The sequence below is a fragment of the Rhinolophus ferrumequinum genome, chromosome 15 (assembly GCF_004115265.2).
Source record: "Rhinolophus ferrumequinum isolate MPI-CBG mRhiFer1 chromosome 15, mRhiFer1_v1.p, whole genome shotgun sequence".
Taxonomy (NCBI): Eukaryota; Metazoa; Chordata; class Mammalia; order Chiroptera; family Rhinolophidae; genus Rhinolophus; species Rhinolophus ferrumequinum.
The window spans coordinates 41,318,026-41,338,872 of NC_046298.1; the positions used below are offsets into that span (position 1 = coordinate 41,318,026).

At 52.0% G+C, this 20,847-nt stretch overlaps 1 protein-coding gene across 1 annotated transcript; it reads left to right on the forward strand.

Annotated features, from left to right (window-relative positions):
• Window positions 1–3,377: 3,377 nt before the first annotated feature.
• Window positions 3,378–12,657, forward strand: BCL3 (BCL3 transcription coactivator). Its single transcript, XM_033129325.1, has 9 exons — window positions 3,378–3,802; window positions 5,500–5,653; window positions 9,743–9,851; window positions 10,084–10,288; window positions 10,396–10,484; window positions 10,693–10,770; window positions 11,304–11,471; window positions 11,774–11,891; window positions 12,044–12,657. The coding sequence occupies exons 1-9, from the start codon at window positions 3,547–3,549 to the stop codon at window positions 12,229–12,231; spliced, it is 1,365 nt and encodes a 454-aa protein (XP_032985216.1). The 5' UTR covers window positions 3,378–3,546; the 3' UTR covers window positions 12,232–12,657.
• The last annotated feature ends 8,190 nt before the right edge of the window (window positions 12,658–20,847 follow it).

The following is a 20,847-nucleotide window of genomic DNA, read 5'->3' on the forward strand; positions in this document are numbered from 1 at the left end:
AGGGCTCGAACCCATGTCTCTAAGCCCAGGATGTTGAAACCTAATTTCCTCAATGAAATAGGTCCTGCTGTTGAAATTTTGAATTATTTGATAATAATTCTTATTCCTATGGCTATAAGAGGAGTAATAACAATAGGAGCTACATTGAATTGAGCACTTTCTATTCACCAGGGCCTCTAAGATGGAAGCATTATTTTCTTGACTGAATCTGTTTTATAGATAAGGATATTTATAATTAGCTGGGGCTCTGTGAGGTATTCACTAAGCTACTGAAAGCAGGAGACAGGATTTGCACCCAGGCCTCAGTCAGAAGCAAAGCACAACAAGGCCCAGGAATTAAACCAACAGGAACTTAGGGTTTGGACAGTCTAATACTCTCTTCTTAGAAGGGGAAACTGAGGCCCCCAAGAGCAAAAAAGCTACCCCAGGCCCACAGCCTTCTAGCTGGGACTTCATTTCCCTCTTGGGACTTTGACCAGGTACAGTCTTATCCCTTCCTTCCCCAGTGGAGTTTGGAGGAGGACGGGTGGGGATAAAGCAGTTGGAAGGAGAAGATCTAAACAGGTACAAAGGGCAGCCTGAATAGGGAAAGTGGTTAGACACCAAGCAGGACTTCCGGGCCTTCTCTGGAAAGTTTCTGGGACTCATCCAGGGGCTGCCCCTGCTGGCAGGGGGCCTCCAGAGTACAAGGCCCAGAGAAGGGAGACCCTAGTCCTCCCCGCCTGCGGTGCAGGGAGCTAGGGGGGAAAAGAGGGGGTAGTCATCCTGGTTCCATATCCTCCATTCCCGACACTGAGGGAGGCGGCTGTGGGAGCTGGGACTTTCCTGAGCAGCAGAAGATTCTGGGAAATTAGAGACAGCTACAGGGCGGGGCTGACTCCAAGCCTCCCTTTTCTTCCCTCCCCTCAGTCCCAGCTGGTTCCCCAAGCACACCTCTCTTTCCTCTGCCCCCAAGGAGGCCCTCCTCCAACTGCTCCTCTTACCTCAGACCATGCCCTCCACCCTCAGAGCTTCTCCCTTAAATCTCCTCCCTCAGAATTCACCTTCACCCTCAGACCCTCTCCAAATCTCCTCTTTCCTCAGACCCATCTCTTTACCCCAAGCCTCACCTCCTCCCTCAGAGCCACTGTGCTCACTTGGTCCTTTTCAGACTTCCTCAGACCGTGCCCCCGTCTCTCAGACCCTCAACTCCCTCCTCAGACCATTTACTTCTCTCTCGGACCTGTCACCCTACTTCAGATCCTTCTGCCTTAGACTCTCTTAACCCTCATCCATCCTCAGATCAGCCCTTCCAAACCCCTCTGGACCAAGCACAGATGTTCTTCTTCCCAGTCCTGTCTGGGTTGAGCCATTGCTCCACCTGCCACAGGGAGCTGGGGAGTGGGAGGACCTTGCGTCTCCTTCTAACCCAACCCTGGTCTCCATCTTGACGAGCCCCGCCCCTCTGAGGCTCAGTTTCCCTTTCTGTAGAGTGGGGTTGTGCTCTACATCCCACCCCTCTCCTGTGTTTGACAATCCCTGGAGGTGAGGGCTGGGTGAGTGGGGACAGCAGCACCCAGACTTTCCAAACTCTCCCCTTGTTGTAGCCCCCACAACACTAAGAAGCAGGGGTTGACATCAGCCTCATTTGCCAGAAGAACTGAGGGTCCAAAAGAGAGGACTTGTTTGAGAAGCAAGGGGTGGAGGTGGGATTTGAATTCAGGTCTTGCCCCTCCCCCACATTCCCCCATTACAGGGGGCTGAGGGGTAGATCCAGAGAATGGGGAAAGGGGGGAGAAGTCAGGTCTCTCCCTGCCTACAGCTGCTCCTCATATCCCGGGTTTAATGATCCACTGGGGTGGGACCTGTGTCCCGGCCTGCGTCCCCCTCAAAGTCTCTTCCCTGGGATCAGGCCCCACACCCACTTTCAGGGCTCTGGAGAGGCACTGGATAGGAGACAGAGACACAGAGATCGAGAAACAAAAAGAGATGGGGCGGGCTGCAGACTGGAGAGGGAGGCTTGTGATGAAGGGACAGAGCTGCAAAGACAGGGTGAGACAGACAGAGAGAACCGGGGCAACCCTGCGTGCCGCCTGGCCAGACTCGGGTTGCAGCCCCTACAGCCCCGCGCCCCGAGGTCCCCAAAGCCTCCCCCTTCGTCTTCTGTAACTCAGTGACCTGGACTCAACCTCAGCGATGGCCCCGCCCCCAGGGAAATCCGGGAAAGCCCCGTACCGCTAGGGCCCCTCCCCGGGGCGGGGAGAAGGGTGGCAGGGAGGGGACCGGGACGAGATCCGCCTCCGCCCCTCCCCCCTAGCTCCAGCCTGCCTGTGAGTCACGTCCCCCAACCCGCCCGGCCTGTTCCCCACCCATCGACCCCTCCCGGGATGGGAGGGGGAGGTGAGGGAGAAGGGGGAGCCAAATGCCCCCCGCCCTATTGCCGGAGCTTTAGTCGCTTCGATTCTGGTCTGTGTCTGCATCTCTTGCTATCTCTCTGTCTCTCTTTTCCTTGGTCTCTTATGATCTCTATGTCTCTGTCGCCGCGGCTTTTTCTCTGTTCCTTCAGGATTCCCGATGCCCGACTGCGTGGGCTGGGTCCAGGAACCTCGAGGAGAGAGACACATTCAGTGTTTCTCTGTGCACCCTTCACCGCACCCCACCCACCCCCAGCAAAGTTCAGACCCAAGGCCGGGGAGGCACATGGGGAGGCAGAGAGGGGGGCAGGGCAAGCTGAGGGAGAGTGCCTGGAGCCTGCGGAGGACAGTCCCGGCCCTGGGTGCGTCCTTTCGCTCCCACAAAGGAGGAAACGGCTCAGAGAGGGGAAGTGGGTCGTCAAGGTCACCCGGCGGGGAAGTGTGAGTAGGGACTCGAACCCGCGCCCTAGCGACCCCAGGGAGTCATAGAATACCCTCCCTGGGGAAGAGGCTGAGAAGCAGACAGCACTGGAGACACAAAGAGACGGTGAGGGACGCAGAGACAATAGAGACAGAGATACAGACAGATGTGGAAACGAGAGACAGAGAGACAGAGACAGAGAGACAGAGAGACAGAGAGAAAGAGAGACTCAGAGAGACACCTATCCGGACCGGAGAGTTAGAGAGACAAGAGTTACAGAGGCTGAGAGAGAAAGATAGAGACATATAGCCAGAAGGACAAAAACACAGAGACTGAGAAAGGCCCATAGCCGCAGGGGTGGGGACCCCCCAACCCCGACCCCGCCTCCTTCCCATCCCTAGCCAAGGCCTGGCCGCAGCGGGCGCCGCGGGGCCGGGAGGGGCTGGCAAGAGGCACGGTGCGGGCGGGGCGCGCGGCGGGAGTGCTCCGCGGGGCGCGGCGAGTGGGCTGTCGGGGTCCAGGAAACCCCTAGGGCGGACGGGTGGCTCCGGGGGGGTCGGGGGCGGGGAGGCGGGGAGGCGGGCGGTCGGCACCGCCCCGGCGGACAAAAGTCCCTTCAGTTCAGCCGGCGGCAGGGGAAGTCCCGGCTCCCAGCGCAACCTCCCTCGGTGCAGCCGAGCCGAGCCGAGCCGCGCTCCGGCCGCCCGCTCGGCCGCCGTCCCCGGCGGCCCCATGCCCCGATGCCCCACGGGGGCCATGGACGAGGGGCCCGTGGACCTGCGCACCCGGCCCAAGGCCGCTCGACCCCCCGGCGCCGCGCTGCCGCTCCGCAAGCGCCCCCTGCGGGCGCCCTCCCCAGAGCCCGCCGTCCCCCGCGGCGCTGCGGGCCCCTTTGTCACCCCAGATCCCCTACGCTGCGGCTCCGACACAACGGCGGTTCCCGCGCACCCCCACAGCCTGGCCCGGCCAGAGGCGGTCTACTACCAGGGTGAGTGGCTCCCTCCGGTCATGGTCGGGTTGGGGGCCTAACAGGGGCATAGGGTCAGCAGAGCCAGCGGGCAGAGCTCAGATACAAATACAGGGGGTTGGGGGTGCTGAGGGACAGAAACCAAGTTCCCAAGGACACAGATATGGTGCTCTTGGGAGCCAGGAGTGGGCAGAGCCTGAGGTCCCAGGGATACAGCTATATGAGCATCAGGGAGCAATGCCTGGGGACACAGAATGGGGTTCCTAGGAAACTGGGTGTCAGGGAGCTCTGGGGGACAGAGCCCAGAGTCCGAATGCCACAGATATGGGAACCCAGGGGACAGTGCCCAGTAGTACAAATTTAGAGTCTCGGAATCAAGAGGGCAGAGTCTGAAGTCCCAGGAACACAGAATTATAAGCTCTTAGGAACCCAGATATCTAGGGTTATGAGGAATCAGTGCACAGGCCTAAGAAACTGGGGTTCTAGGCATCCAGATGGGGTCAGGGGAACAGAGACTGGGTTCTAAGGAGACAGATTTTAGGGCTCCTAGGATGTCAAATCTCAGGAACAAAGACATCAGGGGACTTTGGGAATTAGAACAGAGTTGGAGTTCTGAGCACCCCAATGCCTGGAACCTCAGGGATCCAAGGAAACAGACCCAGATACTGGGGGTCTTAAGGAGCCAGCTGGACAGGGACCCAGGGTTCTAAGCACCCAGTTATATGTATTTACCAGGGATCTTCGGGGGTCACAAGATCAGGTGGTCTTAGGGGACTCGAGAACTGAGGATTCTAAGAATGGGGGGGCAAGACTGGGGAGAGCTCAGACTCAAGTGTTTAGGGTCAGGATGAGGGATTCAGGGGTCTCTGGGCAGAAGGCCTCAGGGCCCCAAGGCCTGGTATTGGAGATACGGGACCAGGAAACTTGAGGGGTTCAGGAATAGGGGCCCCCAAGGATCAGGAGATGACAGAGAAGGCCAAGCACCATTCTTTCCTTCTTGTCTCTATCCCTGACCTCAAGGAAGGGGCATCCCCTGCCACAGCTATGCCCACCTCACCATCCCTGAGTGGCCCCCAAAGTGGCAGAGCCCATGGCTAGTGCCTCCAGACCTTTGCCCAGTTTCTGCACCTTCAAACTGTGCATCAGGAGGCATGTCACTGCCTCTCCACTTTCCCATTCCCTGGGTGAGAATCCAGGCCTCAGTTTCCCTCATCTAATTGCTGGGTAGATAGGGATTTGAGTGCCGCAGTGGTCCAACAGTGTGATCTGAACATGCTTCAGGTACCACCCCCTCTCCCCTTCTGACCCACTCCTCTCCCCAAACACTCTAGACATTCATCTCACATTCCATAGCCAGTGCTTCATCATCCTTACCTCCCTAATCCACAAATTCACTCAGCTAACAGGCCCCGGGGTCCTCCTGCTGGGTGGCGATAGGCTTCAGTCCTTAAGGAACTCTTTTGCCTAGCAGGGGTCAGACACATGAAAAGATAAGTGACAATGAGAGTGTCCAGGGGGCACAGACTGGAGGATAAGTTGTGAGAGCGCAGAGGAGGGACATGGAAATGGAGTTTGTCTTGAGCCTTGAGGACCCAGTATCAGATGCAAAAGGGACCTAGGATAAAGGGCAGGTGACACTTCAGAAGCAAAGGTCTGGAGGTGGGGAATCGGTTGAGGGTCTGTGGACTTGGCCTCACCCATGTCCTTTCTCTGCGCAGGACCTTTACTGCCCTTGTACCCCACCCCAACCATGGGCTCCCCCTTTCCTCTGCTGAGCCTGCCTCCACCCCTGTACCCCATGGTGTGCTCGATGGAACACCCCCTGTCAGCCGACATCGCCATGGCCACCCGTGCAGATGAGGACGGAGACACGTGAGTAATACTCTCCCATTAATGGGGAGTGGGAGTGGAGATAGGGAGGCCAGCCCTCCATCCACCACAATACAGGGGCTCTCAGCTTGGCCTTTCTGGTTAACTCGACCCTAGTTGAGCAAGGCCCATTCCTTCTCCAAGCCTCAGTTTTCTTTTCTGAAAAATGGGCACCCTGAGAGCACTTACCTCCTAGCACTATTTTTGGAGCAGAAGGGTTCAAATTTTTTATCACAACCCAAAAATGAGAAAGACATTTCACTGATTGATTTATTACATGAATTATACATGTTGAGCTCCTAGTACTGAGTCTGGTAGACTGTAAGTGCTCAATAGGTATTACTTTATATTAATAATACATACATAAATGTGAAATAAAAATTGCACTGAACAGAACAATACTCACCCTCACTATGTGGGATGTACTTTAGTGTTTTCTATTCTAGTGTATTCTAGTGTTTCTATTCTAATACATTTCGTTGTCATAACCCACTAGATTAATTTGACAATCCCTTAAATTGATTTCACAAATCCCATAGTTTTATCACCTGAAGATTGAAAAATATATTCTTGAAGCTGCTGAGAAATCCTGCATGGGAGGATTTAGCCCTGTGCCTAGCACAAAGTAAGCACTTGGCACACTTGACCATCATGCTTTATTATTCTATCAATTTAAGTTTGAATCTCAGCTGGCTGGTTTCTCACCCCTCTCTGCCTCAGTTTCCCCTGTCAAAACAAGAACCATAAGTGTGCAAGAGTCTCTGTGAGACAGAAATGAGATGACTTCTATAAAGCACTTCTCTGAGAATTGGTTTGGGGATTAGAAACCACAAATAGGGATAGGATGAACAGGCCTCTTTCTGCAGGGAAGAAAGGGGGCTCCACCACTGGCCCACTGGGTGACTTCACATCCATGAGCCTCAGTTTCCCTATCTGGAAATCTCCATTCACAACAGACCTATTACAGTAAGGATTCAGTGCCATGGTGTACAAATATATAGTGCATGGAACAGGGTGGGGCACACAGTAGGTGCTCAATACATGGGAGTGGATGTTGTTGGAACAGAACTCCGGGGGTGGTTGTGGGCCAACCTGTGAGCCCAAGCAGGAGAAAGTGTCTGAGATATATAAAGGGCTCCATAAAGCTAGTTTCCTGCCTTCTGGCTACCTCTGGGGTCATCTGTGAAATAGATGTGTATGTGCCCCCAGGGGAGAGTTGTTTGTAGCCTGTGAAAGCAGGGTGCAGAAGGAGACCTAGCACACCAATCTTTAGCCACGAGCCCCACCCGCCCTCCCCCGCTCCCCCCATCTCCTCCCTCTCCCCCAAAGCAAACACTTCTGCCTCAGCTGCCTGTCGGGGGAAATCCCTTCCCGCAGAACTTGACCGCAGCCCAGCTGCTCTGCCTCCCCCACGTCAGCACCCGTCACTCACTCGCAGCCTCCCACTCCCGGCTCTCCCTCTAACCTTAACCCCTTCCGCTCGGGGCCGAGGCTTTACCGGAATGGGCAGCTGGCGCAGCCTGGGGGCGGGGGAGGGGGACACGCTAAGTCTGGGTCCCCAAAGCTGCAAAGCTTGGTTGGGAAGCTGGACGTCTAGGGACTCAAGGGAGCAAGGAATCTCAGAGCATCTGGACTCCCAAGAGGTCAGGCAGTGGCAAACTGGAAATCTGGGTCTCCAAGAGGAGGGTTGTGGGGGCGAGTAGAGGACCAGAGAGCAGATATGGAGGTACTGATCTCTGAGCGGTACGAAACAGGGTGCTGGGCAGCTTAGGGATCTAGAACTGAGAGGGACGGGAAAGTCCTTATCCGCAAAGAGGGTCCTAAGAGACCTTGTAGGTGGATGCCGGGATATGGGAGACAAGCAGCCAGCTGGAGTCTGAGCCCTGAATTGTGGAGTTCCAGAGGGGCCCCCAGGCTGGAGGACTTGGGGTCCTTCCCACCAGGGAAGCGAGGTCTCTTTGGGTTGGGCTCCCCCTCCGCCCCACTCGATGATGGAAGTTGGGGTGCCGGGTAGATCCCTGGCGAGACAGGCTTCCCTCCCCCGGGAGCAGGAAGCGGAGCCCCGCCCAGCAGACCTGTTACTGGAAGTCCGAGGGCAGGGCCGCCCCTCCCGTCCCCACTTCCTCCAGCCCCGCCCCACCCCCTGCGGCCCGCGCGTTTATGGGAACTCAGGCCTGGATGGTTTCTCTGAAATCATTCGCTCCCTCTGCCCTCACTTAACCCCGCGAGCCCAGAGAGAGAGACCCGGGCCCGGTGTCCCGGGAAATGTGGGGAGGGAAGGGAGCCCTTCTCAGAGGGCCCAGGTCTGGCCTGTCTCCCAACATTTTCTTTTTAAATTGGGCTTTCACGGATCAGGATCGAGGTTCAGCGTTTCACCTGCATAATCTCTTCCTGGGAGTTGGGCTACATTTCACTGAAGGGAAAAACCGGGCTCAGAAAGGCCACGTGACTTTTCCCTAGACACTCAGCTAGTGAGGACCACAACCCAGTTTGCAACCCTGGCCTCCTTAGGCCCCACCGCCACCCCCAGCCTTCGGGGCTGCAGGATTTCTCCATCCCAAGCACACAGGGAGCTGGTTTAAAATGTGGGTCCACGATGCACATTCCACAGTTGGGAAGTTCTGGTCCGTTAGCAGGCAGTGATGGGTGAGAAAGCAGTTCTTCAGTAAATGGACTTGAAGGAAATGTTGTGAGGCCTGTGTCCGTGCAGTCAGCCTTGGGCCCTCAGTGCTAATGCGCCCCCACCCGGAGTGTACGCGCGTGCGTTGGCTCATGCACTGTCATCCCAGATTGCCCTCAGCTGGAAATGGTTGTTCCAGGTTGGGGGCCCTGGAAACCAGGCAGGAAGTTAAGGACTGGGCCAAGGGAGAAGTTGAGCTGCTGTGTAATCTCAACAGGGCCTCAGCCGTCCCACAGGGGATGTGGCAGCTGGAGTGGCCTCCCGGGTTGAGGCCAGAAAGCTGGGCCCTCTATGCCAGCCACTGGATGCTACTGGATAGCAGCTGCCCCCCACACTCCATGACCTAGGCAAGCAGCTCTTTTCAGTGGAGGGTAATTCTCACAGAATGCGTAGAGCTGACAACCTTCTCAGAAACTGGGGGAGTGGAGCCTTCAGTCCGAAAGGGGGCATCTGGGTTGCACAGCCCAACCTCCAAAACAGTGACCCTCATCCCAGCTTGTCCTACCTCCCTTTTGGGCAAAACTTCCTCCCGGTACATACTTTTCGGTTGGAGGCTGAGTGTGATATACAGTCACAGCTGATGGATACCTTGATGGCATCTAGTTCATCGTCAGTCAGTTCACAGATGAGGAAACTGGCCCACAGCGGGGTTGGAACATGGTCACCAGCTTCAAGGATGGCCAAGGATCACTAAGATGGATTCATTTATTCAGCGCCTTTTTATAGAGTACCTACTCAGCACCAGGCACTGTCCTAGGCACTGGGCAGTGACCGAAGCAGACAAAACACCCTGCCCTGGTGGAGATGACATTCTAACCAGGGAGATTCAGACAGGAAACAAGTAAAGAGTACATGTCAGGTGATGATGTGGAGGAAAATTAAGCAGGGTAAGGGGGAGGAGGAGCGAGCAGCTGCTGTACCATTTCACCAGATATCTGGGGGAAGACTGTTCAAGCAGAGGGCACAGCCCGTGCAAAGGCCCTAGGAGGCAAGCATTCTTAGTATGTTTGAGGATCCACACAGAGACCAGTGGCCAGATCAGAGTGAAGAGAGTGGACGGAGATGAGGTCGAAGGGATTGCAGAGGGGGAGACAAGATCACATAGGGCCCGTGGACCATGATGAGGAGTTGGCCTTTATCTGACGGTTCTGAGGGGAGCATGACCTGACTTAGGATCTAATAGGGTCCCTCTGGCTGCAATGCAGGGAACAGTCAGGCAGTAGTGGAAGTAGGGAGGCCAGTGAGAAGACAGTCCAGGAGGAAGATGATGGTGGCTGAATCAGGATGGAAGGAATGGGGGTGGGAAGAAGTGATTGGATTCTGGAGATAGTTCCGAAGTATCCAGCACGTATTGGAATGAGTGCTGCTAAGAGGTGAGCAGCCCCTAATGCCTCTGACACCCCCACCCCCAGGCCACTCCACATTGCTGTGGTGCAGGGCAATCTGCCAGCTGTGCATCGGTTAGTCAACCTCTTCCAGCATGGAGGCCGGGAGCTGGATATCTACAACAACCTCCGGCAGGTGAGGCTGGGGACCTGGACTCCTGGGTCTGAGGGAGGAGGGGACTGGCGGCTCAAACTTCTGGGCCTTCCAGGAGGAGAGGAAAGCCTCTTGAATCTGAGGGAGGAAATGCTCCAGATTTCTGATTCCTGAGTAAGACTGCAGCTGGAAGTCAGGATTTGGGGAAATTCTGAGGGAGGCAGGACTGTGACGCAAGGCGGGATCCGGATCCTTCACAGTCTCTGTTCCCCAGACACCACTACACCTGGCTGTGATCACGACTTTGCCATCAGTAGTGCGGCTCTTGGTGATGGCTGGTGCCAGCCCCATGGCACTGGACCGCCATGGCCAGACAGCAGCCCACCTCGCGTGTGAGCACCGCAGCCCGACCTGCCTGCGCGCCCTGCTGGACAGCGCGGCCCCCGGCACCGTGGACCTGGAGGCTCGCAATTACGACGGTGAGCACCCACCATGGCGCAGCGTGGGGCTGTCTGGCAGGACCTGGCGTCCTTCTGGGGCAACAAAGCCCCAGGCCCAGGTTTGATTGAGCCTCCCTCTCCTTCAGGACTCACTGCCCTGCACGTGGCCGTGAACACCGAGTGCCACGAAGCGGTACTGCTGTTGCTGGAGCGGGGCGCAGACATCGATGCGGTGGTGAGCAAGGGAGCGCAGGCCGGGGGTGGGGCAAGAGGGGCGGAGTCCAAAGAGGCGGGACTGGCGTGAGAGCGCCCGCATGGGTGGGTGGAGCTCGAGGTCCCTGGCAGGACTGTGACGCTGGACCAAGCGGTGGCGGTCGAAATGCGGGCCGCCACCTGTTTGGGCAGAGCTTGGAGAGACTTAAAGACCTTCCCTCCCGCCGCAGGACATTAAAAGCGGCCGCTCCCCACTCATCCACGCCGTGGAAAACAACAGCCTAAGCATGGTGCAACTGCTGCTGCAGGTGAGTACGGCCCTGCCCTGGGCCTCTCAGCCACTCTTTCCTCAGGCACCAACTGGCCATCGTCCTCGTCCTTCCAGCTCTGACCCTTCCTTCTAGTCCTGGTTCTGGCAACCCTATGACTTCACCACCCAGGCTGCGAACTTGTCCTAGTCCACTTCCCATTCCTCCCGCGCCACCCCAAACGGCCCAGGCCCAGTCCAGCAAGAGGTTTTGCTGACCCTGCCTTCTAGCTTTGACCTGTCCCCGCGCTGTCCATCCGCCCAGATTCGACCCTGGACCCTTCCCTTCTCTGACTCCGTCCCTACTTCGGCCGGAGTCCAGCCCTGGTTGATTCAGTACCGCCCGCTGGATCCCGCGCTGACCTGCCCTGGGTTCTAGCATCCACCCTTCTAACATCCCACCCGCGATCTGGTCCTGTCCTAGGTTCTGACCCCATCCCGGCCCCGCCCCCTCTGGCCCCGCCCCCATCCCAGACCAAGCCTAGGCCCCCACCAAAGGTGGTGGTCCTGACCCCCCCCCTTCGGACCCCGCAGCACGGCGCCAACGTGAACGCGCAGATGTACTCCGGCAGCTCAGCTCTGCACTCAGCCTCAGGCCGCGGGCTCCTCCAGCTGGTGCGCATGCTGGTTCGCAGCGGCGCGGACAGCGGCCTCAAGAACTGTCACAACGACACGCCACTCATGGTGGCACGCAGCCGACGGGTGAGTGCACGCGCAAGTGGGGGGGAAAGGTTAGGGGGGTCTATTCTCCAGTGCCTGTCCGTGTGTGTGTGTGTGTGTGTGTGTGTGTGTGTGTGTGTGTGCGCCAGTGCGTGGAGGGGAGCAGGGGAGCCTGTGAGTGCATGCTATGAGGTCTAGACAGGAGGAGAGACTGAGGCACAAAGAAAGGGAGTGACATGCCCACCTTCACATACTGAGAAAGGCCATGTTCACTGACAGACCCCATGAGCTAGGAGAGATGGACAGAGGGAGTGGCTTGGTGGTGACCCCCGATTTTCTCGCAGGTCATTGATATCTTGAGGGGGAAGGCCACACGGCCTGCTCTGGCATCACAACCAGAGCCCTCCCCTGACAGGAGTGCCACGACCTCCCCTGAAAGCAGCAGCCGCCTCAGCTCCAATGGTGAGAAACTAGCTCCCAACCTCCAGCCTCCACTTCCCTCCGAAGTATCCAGGCCCCTCCCTCAGAACCCAGGAGTTGGGGCCCATAGTCCCCTTCTCTCTGGATCTGGTGTCTCCCTTTCCTCACCCCTCCTCTCTCTCTTCTTTCCACAGGTCTTCTGTCTGCATCACCATCCTCTTCGCCCTCCCAGTCTCCCCCCAAGGACCCTCCTGGATTCCCCATGGCCCCCCCCAATTTCTTCCTTCCTCCCTCATCTCCACCTGCCTTCCTGCCCTTTGCCGGGGTTCTCCGAGCCCCTGGTCGGCCGGTGCCCTCCTCCCCAGCTCCAGGAGGCAGCTGAGAGGGATGGGGGGGCAGATCTCAGACTAATGAGGAGGGACCTCCCTGCCCTATGGGGTCAATCCTCCTGGAAACTGTGAAGACCTCACTCTGCCCCCCCCCCAGTCTTTGGAACCAAGATTTGCACAGAGGCACATCCATTGTAAGCCCCGTCTTCTAAGCACAGCTATTCCCCCATCTCATCCCTGGCCCAGGACTCTTACCCCTACTATTCTCAGGCATCAGTCTCCTACCTGGAATTTCACCCAAATGTTCACTTCCTTCTCCTCTTCCACAGCTGTTGGAACTGGGGAACAGCCACTCTCCTCTGCCCTCCACCCAGATCCATGAGGAGAGAGAGATGGGCTGTAGTTAGGCACTGAAAATAATGTAAATTATTAGGTATTTTGGTTAGATTTCTTTTGTAATAAACTATTTTTGTACCATATCCCTGGCTTGGCGGAGCCTCTTTCATAAGGAGATATGGAGAAAGTGTGTTTATGTGTGTGCACACCTGTACGCCATAGCCAGCTCACTCCATGAGTGACCTTGTGAGTCTCAGACTGACGATGACATGTGTGGGTGACTGTGACTTTCTAGTGTGTTTGAATGTTCTGTTATTACGTCACTGTGCAATTATTTCTGGGGATGGTGTTGTGTGTGACATCTTTCCAGAGGAACCTGTTAGATTCCATAGTGACTCTGGGTGTGTGTGTGTGTGTGTGTGTGTGTGTGTGTGTGTTTCCAAGGAGTACCACAATTGACTTGTGTGACTCCGGTTTTCTCTGGGTCTCTGTGTGTGTGGCATTTGTGTGTTCTTGACATTGAGACTGGAGATCATCGTGTGATTTCTTTTCTATGTGACTGCCTCTCATGCTGTGTCACATTTTACTCCATGGTTCCAGGCCCCCCTGACATACAATACCTATGTCTTGACTCTGTAGACACATCTCTTGTGTATCAATCAGATTTGCATGCATTTCCTGTTACCACTGTATCAAAGCACCACAAATTCAGTGCCTTAAAACAACATAAATGTATTCTCTTACAGTTCTGGCGGTCAAAAGTCCAAAATCAGTTTCACTGGGCTAAAGTCAAGGTGTCAGCAGGGCTGGTTCCTTCTGGAAGCTCTAGGGTATAATATGTTCCTTTGCATTTTTCAGCTTCTAGAGGCTGCCTATATTTTGTGCCTCATGGCCCCTTCCTCATATCACTCCAACCTCTTGCTTCCATCTGCACATCTACTCTGTTCTCCTGCCTCCCTGTTCGGAGGACCCTGTGATTACACAGGCCCCACCCAGGCATTCCAGGATAATCTCCGCATCTCAAGATCCTTAACTTCACATCTGTAAAGTCCCTTTTGCCCTGTAAAGTGACATCACAGATTCGGGGAACGAGGATATCACTGGGAGCCTTATTCAGGCTTCAATCAGAGAATCAACATCACTAGGAGGTCGGTGCATGGATAAGAGTTTTGTTACAGGATTGACCTTCAGGAAGGGAAGATGGATGTGCAGCGGGGAGAGCAAGGAAAAGCTGGAACCTACAAGGAAGGACTGGAACCCAGGTCAGTCCTCACTGCCCTGAGCCTTGAGGAAAGTGTCCTTTGGGAGAAGATGACAGCCTTGGTCCCATTGTATTGGTCTTCATGAGTAACCATGTGTTTGTATGTTTCTGAGTGATGGTGAGGATTTGAGGGACAGCGAGTATTTATTTGCTTTTTTTAGACTGGGGGCCTCCCTGGGCCCCTGGGTCTTTGTATGTCTTGATGATTATAAACATTTCTGCTGCAATGACTCCATCACATGTTGTATCTGTGGGGCTAACTGCCTTAATATCTTACTGAGGGGCACTGTTCGGTTCCATACATGGCTAGGTGTGTATCACACACACATCCATGCACACCCACTTCCAGATCAGCTCTGACTGGGTATCCTGTATTTACCTGGCCCTCCTGCCTTAGGAGGCCATGCATCTTTGTGTGTATTTGTGACCATGTGCCTGTGTTTCTGACCTTGCCTCTGGGCTACCTAGCTCCCTAGAGCTGCTTGACTCGGAAGGTATACTGGTTTCCTGTGGCTACTGTAACAAATGACCATGAACTTAAAAAACATAAATTTATTCTCTCACAGTTCTGGAGGCCATGAGTCCAAAATCAAGGTGTAGGCAGGGCCATACTCGCTCCAAAGGTTCTAGGCGGAAGATCCTTCTTTCTCTCTACCTGCTTCTGGGGGCTCCAGCTGTTCCTGGGCTTGTGGCCGCATCACCGTAACCTCTGCCTTTGTCTTCACATGGCCTTCTCCTCTGTGTGTGTATCTTCTTTTCTGTTTCTTGTAAGGACAGTTGTTCTTGGATTTAGGGCCCACTTGAGTAATTCCAGATAATCCCATCTCAAGATCCTTACCTTAATTACATCTGCAAAGACGCTTTTTCCAAATAAGGTCACATTCACAGATTCTGGGGACATATCTTTGTTGAGGGCCACCATTCAACCCACTACAGAAGGTGACTGTTGGGTCCTGCAAGCAGCTGTGCATGAGACCTTCCCATGTGGTAATCCCTTACAAGTGTAAGGTCATGTGCAATGACTGGCTCTCCAGCAGACCCTGAGCTCTGGGAGGACGGTGCAGGGCCTTCTTCGCTGCTGCTGCCGCCCTGCCCACAGCAGCCAGCACACTGCCTGGCATGAAGCAGACCCTTGAGAAGTGATGGTAGAATGATTGAGCCTTGATCACTCCCCACTGTATTATAGTGTCTGTGATGCTTTGTGGCTGCATCTAGTCCCGTCACATAGTGTGATCAATTTGAGGACATGAACAGAAACACAAATGTTAGCAGCCATTGACTGACCATGATAGTGCCCATATTCCAAATGAGAAAACTGAGGCTCGGGGAGAGCGAATTGGCTGTGCAAGCCCAGGTCTGCTACCTCCAAAATTCATGCTCATAATCGCTGGGCCCTCTTGCCTCAGAGGAAGGTTGTGTCTATTTTCAGTGCACGTGAAGGTGCAAACATGTGCACACGTGTGTGCTACCGGAAAGGGTGTAAATAACAGGTGGGTGTGTCATTGAGAGCACAGGCCCTGGAATCAGAACTGAGTTTGAATCCTGCCCTTCTCTTTCCGACTTTGATCAAGTGACTTCACAACCCTGAGCCTCAGTTTCCTCATCTGTAAAAATGAAGCACAATAATAGCGTCTACCTTACAGGGTTGTTGTGAAGATTAAACGTGAATGAATTCTATACAGTGCTTATAACAGGACATAGTGCTCAGAAAGAACTTGATACATGGGAATTGCTGCTGTTGTCATCTGGGAATTGTTTTTGATGACACAAACAAAAAAAAGTAGAGATGATAGGACCTATTCTTTGTTCTGATAGAAAAAAGGGATAATGAGGGCGTAGCCTAGATATATGTATGTTAGTCAGACTTTTTATCCTACTGTCATAACAAAAACTAAAAAATATAGTGACTTAAATGATATGGAAGTCTATTTTTCTCTCATGTGAAGGCCTAATTAACACCCAGGCCAAAAATAGTAGCTTGAGAAGGTCAAAGACCCAGGCTCCTTCTACCTTGTTGCTCTGCTGCCTTCACCTCACACTTCTGCTATGTGGCGCAAGATGGCTGTTCCAGCTCCCACCATCACATCCACATGCCAACCATTGGGAAGAAGAAAAAAGAAAGTCAAGTATATTCCCCTTTAAGGCTACAATCCAGAAGGCATATACATCACATTCTATTGGCTAGAATTTAGTCATGTGGCCACATCTATCACAAGGGAGGCTGGGAAATGTAGTTTTATCTGGACAGCATGTACCCAGATAAAATTCTGTTACAAAAGGAAGAGGGGAGAATAGTTACTGAGGGACAACAGTATATCTGTCACACCAAGGTTCTACCAAATGGCTACATGACCATTGGGCAATTTGACTTCATTGCCCTGAGCCTCAGTGTCCTCATCTGTAAAATGGTTTTAATATCCACCTCTCAGTGTTGATGGGTTGATGATGATTTAATGAAAGTGTTAGTACCAAGTGTTTAGCACAGGGTCTTTGCATTATCATCCTAGAGTATGTGTTAGGAGTCTCCTTGTACCTGTGGGTCCAGGCTATGGGTGATGTGCCTCTTTGTGTGTGAGAAACTAGCTCTGGGTTCAACAGCTGAACCCAACACTGACCTTGGTAAGTTACTTCTCTAAAACAAAGAATCTGGCTTCTCCACACGTGGAAATCCCCTCTCAGCCTCCTGACATTGGGACTGGGTGCATGTCCTTCCACACCCATCCCCCTTTCCCTGGAGAAAGGCAGACTCCAAGGATGGGGGAGGAGACCTACATATACAGTCTTCAGCCCCTCAGCCCTCACAGAATTAAGTACCCCCATCCCTTGTGCCACCAAGACTGTTCTCATCTGTGATAGTTCTACCTTTCTGAAGCCAGAAGTCATACTTTCAATGCATTTCTCAGGGGCCTTGGCCCCTGTTGCAAAGTTTCACTTGTTATCAGCACCCTGGGTAAACCCAGACAGTCAGAGAAGGTCTCTGCCAGGTGCATGTATGAAATCTGCCAAATAGTAAATGTTGGCGCCGTTCCAAAAAAAAAAACAAAAAAACACTTTTAAGAGCATGGAAACTAAACAATACATCTGCTGGTTATGTGTGTTTGCAAACCCTCATGTAAGCCACACCTCCATTTTACAGAAAGGGAAACTGAGGCCTAGAAAGGGAATAGACCGGGTACATCTATGAGTCTGGGATTCTATGATCCACCTTAACCAAGTGATAGAATTCATCGCCAATAATGGGACCACCAACATCGTGTATCTTCTGATAAGAACTGAGAAGTATATACCGTGTTTCCCCGAAAATAAGACCTAGCCAGACCATCAGCTCTAATGCGTCTTTCGGAGCAAAAATTAATATAAGACCTGGTCTTATATTATATCAGCATTAGAGCTGATGGTCTGGCTAGGTCTTATTTTCGGGGAAACATGGTAGCATCACTTCTATAATATTCCTGCCGCCAGAATCTAATCACAAGGAAATATCAGACAAATCCAAATCTAGGGGGACATCTTACAAAGGAACTAGCCTATGATGTTCAAAAACATCAATTTCAGTGAAACACAAAAGGCTGAGCAATTGTACCGGACTGAAGGAAACGCAAAAGACATGAGCATGAAACACAACACATGATCTTGGATTCGAAACTGGACTGGAAAAAATGTTTTGCTATAAAGGATAGTTTGGGGACAACTGGTGATTTGAATCTAGACTGCACTGTTAGATACTAGTGCTGTACCACTGTTAAATGTCCTGCTTTTGATAACTGTACCGTGACCGTGTAAGAGAATATTCTTATATATGGAAATACACACCAATGTATTCAGTGGCAAAGGGGCATAATGTCTGAAACTTACCCTCAAATGGTTGGGGAGAGGGACAAGAGAGAAAGAGCCAATGATAAAGCAAATTGGAAAATTGTTAAGAATTGATGAATCTTGGTGAAAGGTATACAAGAAGCCTATGCCTTATTCTTGCAACTTCTGTAAGGTTAAAATGATTTGAGAAAAGAAAAAAAGGATTGCAAATTAAAAGTCATGGTTGAAAAGTCGTGGTTTTAAGGCACTGTGTTTCTGAGAGTATCTAGTCTGTGCATGCATCTGTCTGTGGTCAGAGTTTGGGGAGTTCGGAGAGTGAATTTGCCGCTTCAGACACTGCTTCGGGGGTGTGACCAGGGTCTTAGGGTGTGGTTAAGGCTGGGGGTGTGTCCAGGGACTTGGGGTGTGGCCAGAGTCTGGGGCAGGACCGGAGAAACTCAGTTCCCAAGGGAGGAGGTAAGTCTGTACTTAGAGAGCCCTCTTGCGGCTACCCTGGGGTCTGGCCTCCCCTTTTTAAATTTTTAACGGCTTTATTGGGATAATGCATATACCCACAAGTTTAGCTATTTGAAGTGTATAATGCAGTGGTTTTAGTAAATTCAAAGAGTTGTGCAATCATCACCAGAATCAATTTAAAAATATTTCTTCACCCCCATACCCATTCAGCTTTAGACAACCCCTAATATACTTTCTGTCTCTATAGATTTGCCTATTCTGGACATTTTATATACCTTGAATTATACAACATGTGGTCTTTTGTGACTGGCTTCTTTCACTTAGCATACTGTTTCTGAGGTTCATTCACGTTGTAGCATGTTATCAGTATTTCATTCCTTTTAATAGCAGAATAATACTTCATTGTATGGGTACACTGCATTTAATTTATCCATTTATCAGTTGATGGACATTTCACAAATCTTTGTGGGGATATATGTTTTCAATTCTCTGGGATATGTACATTGGAGTGGAAAGACTGGGTCATATGGCAACTATGTTTAACCTTTTCAGGAACTGCCAGACTATTTTTCAAAGCAGCTGCACCATTTTACATTCCCTCATACCAGTAGTGTATGAGGGTGCCAATTTCTCCACAGCCTCTCCAATACTTATTATTGTCTGTCTTTTTTGTTATAGCCTTCCTGGTGGGTATGAAGTGGGATCTCATTGTGGATTTGCATTTCCCTCACTGATAATGATGTTGAGTATCTTTTTCTATTATCCACTTCGCAACCATATGAATTCTTAACTATTTTGCCATATTTGACCCAGATTTTTAAAATTAAAGCATTAATGATTTTATTGAAGTCTCAGTGTATCCTTCTCAGAATACATCCTTTTCCTTCTCTATATCCTGCATTTAATGTTCAGCATTGCCACACATATTTTCATACTATTATCATATATGTAAGTATCCCCAAATACAGACCATTGGTTTTACGGGTGTTCACACTTCGCATAAATGACATTGCGCTGTGCTAATTCTTCTGTGCTTTTTAAAAAAATTCATTGGATTAGTTTCCTAGGGTTGCTTCAACAAAAGGATCACAAACTGAGTGATTTAAACAACAAAAAATTTTCTCTCACACTTCTGAAGACTAGGAATCCAAAACCAAGGTGTCGGCACAGCGGGGCTCCCTCTGATGGCTCTAGGAGAGGACCCTTCCTTGCTTCTTCCAACTTCCGGTGTTTGCCAGCAATCCTTGGCATTCCTTGGCTTATAAATGCATCACTCCAATCTCTGTCTTCATCATCACATGGCTTTCTCCCTGTGGGTGTACCTGTGTCTGTGTCCAAATTTCCAGTCATATTAGATTTAGGATCCACTCTAATTCAGTATGACCTAATCTTAACTTGGTTACACCTGCAAAGCCTCTGTTTCTAAAAAAGGTCACATTCACAGGTTCCTGAGGACATGAATGGGAGGGGTGGGGCGGAGGGGGCACCCAATACACTCATCAGTATGTTTTTGTGATTCATGCTATTGGTATGTGTGTCCAATTCATTCATTTGAACTGCTGTGTGGGAGTCCTTTGTGAAAGTATACCGCAATTTATTCATCCCTTCCGGTGATAAACAGCTACCTTGTTTCCAGTTTTCTACTCGTCCCACAAGGCTGCAATTAACATCTTGGAACATGTCTCTTGGAGTTTTTTAGGCAGTATTTTTCAAACTGCCCAACAAAATCCATTAGTGGGTTGTGAAATCAATTTAGTGGGTTGTAAACGATTTTCCCTTTAATGAAATGGAATTTAATAGAATAGAAAATATTAGAGCACATAGTTGGGGCAAGAATTACCCTGTGAAACTATTTGTTTCAGGTGTATAATGTCCTGATGTGAGCAAAGTGTTTGCAAGCCAAGCTCTGAAGGATGCAGAGGGCCACGGGCTTGCCCTGTCCAAGGGTGGTGGATCCTGCCAAATTGCTCTCCAGTGAAATTTTGTGCATTTACACTTCCATCAAATTTTGAATTTTTGCCAGACCAATGGGTTTTCATCCTATTTTCCGGAGGAGGAAACTGAGGCAGACTCTGAAGGGGCAGCAACGCAAGGGGCTGGGAGGCAGACCTTGCCATCCTGACAGCAAAGATCAGGTTTCCGCTTAGTCTGAAATAGAACATCGAAGATTGCACAAGTTAAGGATTCTCGGGTTCTAAGAGATGGATGGGGGCTGCGAAGGGGAGTAGGGTGCGATGGGAGACTCAGCTCTCATCTTACACCCTCTCCCCCTCCTCCACTTCAAAGGGTTTTTGAAAATTCAGTGAGAAAATGTAGCTTGACATACAGGGCCCGACAGAGAGTGTTCAACAAATATTAGCTATTACTATTATTATCTGATTCGCAATTCTCCAGGTATGTGCCTTTTGTGATCAGACCTTGGCCTGGTCCCCCAGGGCGTGGTCTGGAGATCCAGGGGCGTGGCCTTGGTGCCTTGGGTAGGCGAGCGGCCCCGCCCACAGCGCCCCTGGTGGCTGCCCAGCGCTCAGCCGAGGCTGGGCACAAGCTACAGGTAGCGCAAGTTGGAGAGAAAACCACGCCCCTCCAGCCTTGCGCCCAACAGCCTAGTTTCCCGCAGGCCCCTCTCATAGGAACCCAGGAATTACTATATCGCCAAATTCTTGCTCCCTCAGACACCCTGCCCCCACCTCCTGCTCCTAGGAAACTCAGGAGTCTGGTCGCGCTGAGTACTCCTTCTCCGGACAAAGGAATCACACTATCTCCCTGACCTTTCCTTCTAGAAAGTTCAGCTCTCTGACCT

What these genes read in the sequence shown, in the direction of transcription:
- BCL3 (XM_033129325.1), top strand. Translation starts at nt 3,547, where the DNA reads ATGCCCCGATGCCCCACGGGGGCCATGGACGAGGGGCCCGTGGACCTG. An exon ending in TCTACAACAACCTCCGGCAG is followed by an intron (nt 9,852 to 10,083) that starts GTGAGGCTGGGG and finishes TCTGTTCCCCAG; the next exon opens with ACACCACTACACCTGGCTGT. An exon ending in TGGTGGCACGCAGCCGACGG is followed by an intron (nt 11,472 to 11,773) that starts GTGAGTGCACGC and finishes ATTTTCTCGCAG; the next exon opens with GTCATTGATATCTTGAGGGG.